The sequence below is a fragment of the Cariama cristata genome, unplaced genomic scaffold, assembly GCF_000690535.1.
Source record: "Cariama cristata isolate BGI_N322 unplaced genomic scaffold, ASM69053v1 scaffold16489, whole genome shotgun sequence".
Lineage (NCBI taxonomy): Eukaryota > Metazoa > Chordata > Aves > Cariamiformes > Cariamidae > Cariama > Cariama cristata.
This window is the reverse complement of record NW_009634169.1, coordinates 1-7,350: the sequence shown is the minus strand read 5'-3', so window position 1 is coordinate 7,350 and position 7,350 is coordinate 1. Positions and strand designations below refer to the sequence as shown.

General features: G+C 43.1%; 1 protein-coding gene across 1 annotated transcript; it reads left to right on the top strand.

The window, feature by feature from the left end:
• Window positions 1-329: 329 nt before the first annotated feature.
• EXD2 (exonuclease 3'-5' domain containing 2) lies at window positions 330-6,732 on the top strand (the record flags this gene model as incomplete). The annotated part of the gene is made up of 6 exons (XM_009707062.1): window positions 330-668; window positions 1,579-1,835; window positions 2,661-2,787; window positions 3,594-3,919; window positions 6,269-6,375; window positions 6,597-6,732. Coding segments are annotated over exons 1-6 (1,292 nt in total), but the record flags the coding sequence as incomplete, so codon positions are not given.
• Between the last annotated feature and the right edge of the window lie 618 nt (window positions 6,733-7,350).

Below are 7,350 nucleotides of genomic sequence, written 5' to 3'. Positions count from 1 at the left end.
TATAAATCAATGGATTCCCTTTAAGGTTTTTGGTGGTGTGATCAACAGCAGCATTCAGTCTCCTGTTACTGCCTGATCTACCACTGCAGCAGTCTGTCCCTTGCCCCCAGTCTATCAAAGTGGGACCAGGTCCTTTTTCTGTCAGAATTGCGACTTGTGGCTAGAACCTTGTTATGATACCAGTGAGTGTTATTTAATACCTCTAAACACATTTCACTTAAGTTGTCTTTAATTTCCACCTCTCTCATTTTTCTTTGCAGGCCATGATAAAATCCTACAATGCCGTTTTGAGTGGGTGAAGTGAAGGGGGGAAAAGGGGGATTAAAAAAATGCCCAAGCAAACAGCAGTGACGATTACTTTGGTGACCCTGCTGGGTGTTGCAGTGGGGGGCCTGGTTTTGTGGAAAGCAACCCAACGTCGGAAAGGAAAAGCATGCTGTAGTAGTCAGCAAGAGGAAGCAGTTATAAACTCGGGAGATGAGAAACTGATTAAGGCAGAGGATAAGGAGGTGCTTTCCTTCTTCAGATCTCCCATCTTTTCCTGGGTAGAAAGGACCCTTGGTGCAGACATAGTGATAGTTTCAGAGCAGGAGGAGTGGGATCGTGTTGAACCTTTGCTGAAGAAGGAGCTGGAGAAGTGGCCGGTACTTGGAATTGATTGTGAGTGGGTGAGTGATCAAGAAGCGCCTCTCCTTTAGATTGCAAATTGCAACGGGAAATCATTGAGGATGGAGTGATTCCTTTGCTTAAATGGGTACAACAGGACTGACAATTGAAACTGCCTGTGTGATTATCTGACAGCAGTGAAGTAGCTGCTAATTTTGATTTTTCTCACGTTTAAGTGTACTGACTGTAAGTTTTTAATTCACTCATATTGGTTTACTGAACTCCTGTGATAAACCAACTGTACTAAACATAGTGATAATTGTATGGCTAAGTATAGCATTATGTGTTGTGTATAATGTCTCTTTAAAGGTGATTTACTAGAAGTAGCTCCGGTTTACAGTATTTTAAATCCATCTATATACCTAAGAAACAATTTTTTAAGAATAATAAATCCAAAAAGGAGGATATTACTGATACGTAGATGTAACTGGTGCTACCAGAAAGCAGAGTTCCTCTTTTGCTTGTACATTTGCCTATGTGAACTCTCAAAACAGGCTTTGAGTCAGTTATAAAGCCTGACTTTACCATTATTTTGGCTGGAAATTTATTCACCCCACAGTCATTAGTATAACCGACAGTTAAAGAATGTGTTTGCCATGAACATTTATATAGTGGGTGGCTTTGTGCTGATATGGATTAAGAAATGTGTCTGATTTCTTCCACCAGCTCAGCTATGAGGAGGAAGGGTGAAAGGGGGAAAGTTTCTGTTGTAGGAGTGTGGCAAGAAGTAGCTTGGGGACATTAATACTGTGAAACAGATCACATCATTTGCAGTGAAATACTAGAGATGTGTAACAATACTTGACTGTATAAACTGATAGATATTTCCTGTGGCCTCTTTTACAATTTGTTGCAGCTCCAGTGTCACTAATAATACTGTAACCCAGACTCCGATTTTTGTCTTTATTTCAGGTATCTGTGGAGGGAAAAGCAAATCCTGTATCCCTCCTACAGATGGCTTCTTCCAGTGGCCTCTGCATTCTTGTTCGGTTGCCCAGGCTTCTTGCCAGTGGACACACTATCCCAAAGACCCTGTTGGACATCATGGCAGATTCTGCTGTGTTGAAAGTTGGGGTAGGATGCTGGGAAGATGCTTGCAAGTTACTTCATGATTATGGTCTTCCAGTCAAAGGGAGTGTGGATCTCCGGTATTTAGCCATGAGACAGCGGTGAGTGTCTGAAGACAGAGGCAGCTCTGTTTGAGGCATCATTTGAGTTGGAAGTATTTTAAAAGTAAATTGCATATGCTGAATGAAGAAGTCCAGGCACAGTGATGTAACACAGTGATCACTCTGTCAACAGATGTTTGAATACACTGCCAAAAAGTATGGGGTAAATGTGCTAGGGGCATGTAAGTGGAACTGTTGAATTACAGGATTTGTTGAGAAATGACTGAATAAACCACTTTTAATTTTCTCTTTTAATAACAATACTTGCATTGGAAGGTTACAATCATGATGCCATTTTCTCATCCTTCATTCTTCCTAAAATAAAATGTTTTACTTAGGAATATTTTTCACGTGCAGTATATGTATGCCTGGATGTGGTGCTAGTGATCTGGGGCACGGGTTTGCTGACCTGATGATGCCTTTTTAGCACAGAGGATGGGCTTCTTGTCTCTAGTGGCCAGGATTCCTCTGAGTCACTCCTGGCTCTCATGCTTCTTGTGAATCCCTGGGGCAGGCAGTCTATCACTCTGTGATAGACCTGGCTAGTGGGTAGTTCAGAGCCAAATGCTTCAGCCTTAAATGTTACCAACTCCCAGCCTTGCCTGTTTTGCATATTGCAGGCACTGGATAATTACTAAATCTAGAAAGGACATTTTAACGGAGGGGAGGGAGAGGGCTTGTAAAGCTGACAGGCAGCTGTTTGAGAGTCATGCATCATGTGCATTATGCTCTGGCAGGTTCAGGGTGTATGAGGCCATCTGAATTTGCATGGGTGTATAGTTTTGGTTTTAATATGTTTGTTTCACTTTCTTTGTTAAACTGAAGGAAGGATCTACTTCACAACTGCCTTAGCCTTAAGTCTTTAGCTGAAAAAGTCCTGAACTGCCCGCTTGACAAGTCTCCTCATGTGCGTTGCAGCAACTGGGAGGCAGAAGAACTGACACAAGATCAGGTGTGTCTTCCACTTCAACTTAGTGTTTTGGGAGGAGGAAAAGCAACCTTCTTGGTAGAGAAGAGGCATTACAACAGGGATATCTGAGCCTTCTTTGAGTTCTGCCTTAAAACCTTATGTGTGACTGCCGTCTGAAGTTATTTTCGGAGTCTGGGTCTGCATTTCCCTCCTTTTCCATGAAGGTGATTTTCTGCTGTTCTCCCTGGATTCTTGACCCTTATTTTCCTTTAGTCCTGAAAGATCCATAAGGCAAGATCCCTTGAAGAAGTGTTTGTGCACCCAAAACATCACCTTGTTGTTATTTTCTTTCCTCCAATCTGTAGCAGTCAGTGCAATATTACAGAGAAACCCCGGAAATCTTGTTCACCATCTTTAGACCTTTATGGTTTCCCTGATTGCTCAGTTTCTTTACAATCAAGCTGCAGATGTCTACAAAATCAGTCACCGGCAGAGGGAGTGACAGGATAAATAACCAGACTGAATATTCATAGACAGTATGTCAAAATCGAGCTTTTTATTAGGGAGGGCTTGGCGGGGCAGAGGCGTGTTTAAGGCCTGGCTGACCTGAATTTTTTTTAGTCCCTTGCAGTTCCTGGGGGCACTCATGAGTATTTCAAGTCTGACTGACAGTAAAAATGTGGGGTGTGGTGATGTTATGAAAGTGTCATTAAGCTGCCAGAACTTTGTGTGAACTTCAAAAGGAAATAAATCCAGCTTCTGGCTTTACTGTACCAAGTGTTAAAGATTGATAATGTTTGGGAGTGTTTGCTGTTTGTCAGTGTCTCGATGTCTACGCTTTTCTGCAGGTTCTCTATGCTGCTAGGGATGCCCAGGTCTCAGTGGCTCTGTTCCTCCATTTGCTGGGATTTGCCAGTCTCCCTGCTACATCTGAAGGTGAAAACGCTGTTGCTGCTTGGGAAAAAGCACTGTGTAAATGCCGGGGCTTGGTGGATATCCCATTTACAGGAAGAAGGAGTGGCAGCACAGGAGAGGAGAAGAGTGGAGAGGGACGCTCCCCTCAGAAAACAAAGAATCGGAAATCTTTGGTGAATGGCCAGGCCTCTGGCAGTCAGCAAGTGAGAGATCCACGGAGGCAGAAGCGGAAGCCACTAGGCATGGGATATTCTGCACGGTAAGTCTATGAGCACATTTTACTCTTTTGCACTGCAGATGGAAGACTGAATGATGCCTCATGTTCGGTTCATTAAACAAAGTGGGTAATAAGAGCTAGGGGAGGAAACACAGGGCGTAACAGCCATGGGAGCCAGATCCTGTTTCTGTTTTCCTCATTTCCCTCTAGGTGGTATTGAAAGCAGGGACAGCACTTGGATCTGTACTAAGTCATGAGCAGGTTGAGGGGTTGTCTTCAGCTTTTGCCCTTCCTTCTCCTGTGGAGGCATTAGCTGGAGAGCAGAGTCCCAGCAGGAGGCAGTTGGCTGCCCAGGTGACATTTACTGCCCAAACAGCTATGCCCTGTCTTCTCCAGGGAAAATGTGGCAACTGCATAGAGCTTGATCTGCCTGGTGGACTGCTGTTTGTACCGTGCTGCCCCAGGTCACTGTGGCCGCAGCAATGTCAGAGTACTGAGCGGTGCTGAAAGGTAAGGTTAGGAGGGGTGAGACACGTTATGTGAGGTGGCAGAAGGCACAGGAAGGAGCAGCCTGTGGCAACTTCGAAGCACTGCACTTCTGTCTTGGCCAGGGAGAGAGAGGAGGGAACGGTACTACTTTGGCCTTGCAGAGGCAGCTGTTGCTGGATTCAGGATCCCCATCCCGCAGGCAATTTTGTGGAGCAAATCCTAAATTCTTACGGCCTCTTGCTAATGAAAGTTCAGTTGTTTTTAAAGTAAAATAAGTTGGAGAAGTCTTTTTAAGCTCAATGTAGTGGAAGATGTGGAGAGCTAGTATGTTTGGTTTTGGTTGGATACAATCTAATAAAATTTATCACTGGATGTAGGAACTAAAATTGTCTGTAATTACCATTTGGAAAGAAAACCAGTCACTTTAGTATTTGTTTTCTCCTTTTCAAGTTTATTGGATTGGCAGTGGAGACATTTTAGTGTAGCCAATAATACTGATTTCATTAGCAGTCATTAACAGTATTGTATTGTACACAGCAAGTCCCTCCAGATTTATGGTTGTGTTTTTTTTTTTAGTGGGAACCTCTGTCATACAAAGCAGGAGGACTGCACCTCATGGGAGGATTAAAATTTAAACAAAATTGCATTCCAGGCTAAATTGAGATCTCTCGATGTTTGTTTATTTATTTATTGCTTTTAAGCACATTTGACTTCATGAGAGATACATAGGTTCACTGTTTTTTACAGTATCTCCAGTGGTGTGGCTCTGGTCTGTAATAAGACTGGATGTGATTTCAAATGTCCTTTTCCACTCTTCCTTTCTCTAAGCCTGTTTAGCTTTAATGTTTATTCATTTAGAGTTGGGAAGTACTCAAATTATCATGGTGATTGAGCTGAACTACTGACGCTCAGTGGAAGGAGACCTCCTGTATCATTATTGTTTTGTTGAGTCTTTTCCCCACCATGAACCTCAGAAGAAATCATTTTGTCAGATTACATAGCCTATGAATCAACCTTTTTAGCTGGTAGAGCTCTGCTGAGTACTTATTTATACAGTCTCGCTGGAGAGAAGAATCTTTTCCACAACGTATTGTGAAGTGTTGTATCCCTGGCCAGTTCCTCCCAGGTGCTCCCTGAGCCCAGCCTGCTCCACTCTTCAGTTTTGTTTGAAGGAGGTTGGCAGAGTAAGGAAATGTTTTCTGAAGAACAGAGCCCTTCCACGCACTGCCACAAAGCACCAGAGACCGCTCAAACAGGACTTAGTGCCACTGACTAAGGTTAAGTGCCCGTGTTTCAGAGGGCCTCAGCTTAGTGTCGTCGTTCCTGTGGACTCGTGTTTGGGTTCCCAGTGATGCAAGAGCCTTTTTGGAGCATTTCTTCTGGATGAATGAAGTAATTGCTGCTTACACTAAGTTTTAGAAAAGTCATCATAATAAGACATTAAAAATATGGTCTTAGGCAGCTGATCCTTGGAACTGCCTTGCCTGTAAGTTGACTCTCTCCTTTAGCTTACTTTTAGCTCATTGTCCTTCTTGACTTCAATTCTGTTTTGTTTTCTAATGTAATTTTTTTTGAAAATGCTGTCATCATTGATGACATCTCTTGAAAACTGAGATTCAGAGAGAGTTACAATTCTATTGGCAGCAGGAGAGCAAAGATACCTTACAGTCAGTTGGTGAACCCTAGGTAAGTTTTTAGATGTTCAGCTTCCCTTAGCAGCAGCCTGTGCAGTGCTCAGCAGCCCAGCCTTAAGTGTGCGTTTAGGGGCACTCCTGTGATTTGGAGGAGGCTGCGTGAATTGTAGTGTGGAACACATGGCTATAGAGAGCTCTTTTGCTCTTTTTTTTTTTTTTTTTTCTGGCATACTATTATAGTTACTGAAATGCTGCCCTTGTTTCGTAGAAAATCTCCACTGTATGACAACTGCTTCCTGCATGCACCGGATGGACAGCCCTTGTGCACTTGTGATCGCAAGAAGGCTCAGTGGTATCTGGACAAGGGGATTGGAGGTGAGCATACGAATTTTCCTGTTGCTATTTGAAAAATAGCTTTTTGTTTGCGGGTTTTTTTGCCTTGTTTCTTAGATGACTGGGCATGAATTTTTGTATCTTTTCTTACTGGAAATACTGTTGGGGGTTCACTAGCATGAATCCTGTGTTTTAGCATCATTATTTTAGCTTTCAAATAGAAATTTGTCTTGAATATTTTCTTTATGCCTTTACCCTTTCAGAGCTAGTTAGCACAGACCCATTTGTTGTGAAGCTGCGGTTTGAGCCTTCAGGACGTCCTGAGTCTCAAGTTGATTATTATCTGACAGTCAAAGAGAACCTGTGTGTTGTATGTGGCAAGCGAGAATCCTATATCCGGTGAGTTGTTTAGTGGGATAGGAGAAAAATGCATCTTTTAAAAAGGGACTGAGGTCTACATCTAGTTTGGCATCGAGAAGCTTGGTTAGTGGCCTGAAACATCAGACTTGTTCACATCCTGGATGGGCTATCACTATTGGAATGCATTGTGGTCGTATGTGTCTGGGTAAGTTTGACACTAAACAGGCCAGCCTTTCTTCTTCTTACAGAGGCAGGAGGTATTGGTCCTTAGAGAGAACAAAGTGTATGGAACGTGCATGTGCCGCAGTATGAATGACAGGGGCAGCAGTATGGCAACACACACTGTGCTGATGGCATCCCCTTCTGAAAATACCTGTACTATTCCTTCCACTACTTCATCCTTGTATTTTTGAAAGGTTTAGGTGAGCCTGAAGCCCGTGAGGTCACAAAGGGTGAGATTTTTGTCTTTGCAGGTGCTGCTGTTTAGCTGAGGGTATGATTCTGTCACCGTTTAAGGCAGGGCTGGCACTTGAAGGGGTCGGCAGATGCTCTCTGTTAACCCCTTCCTTTCCCACAAGGGAGAGAGACTTACGGCTTGGAAAATCAGAACGACTTTAATAAGACGATAACAAGGAGAAAGAGTATAATAATATTAAT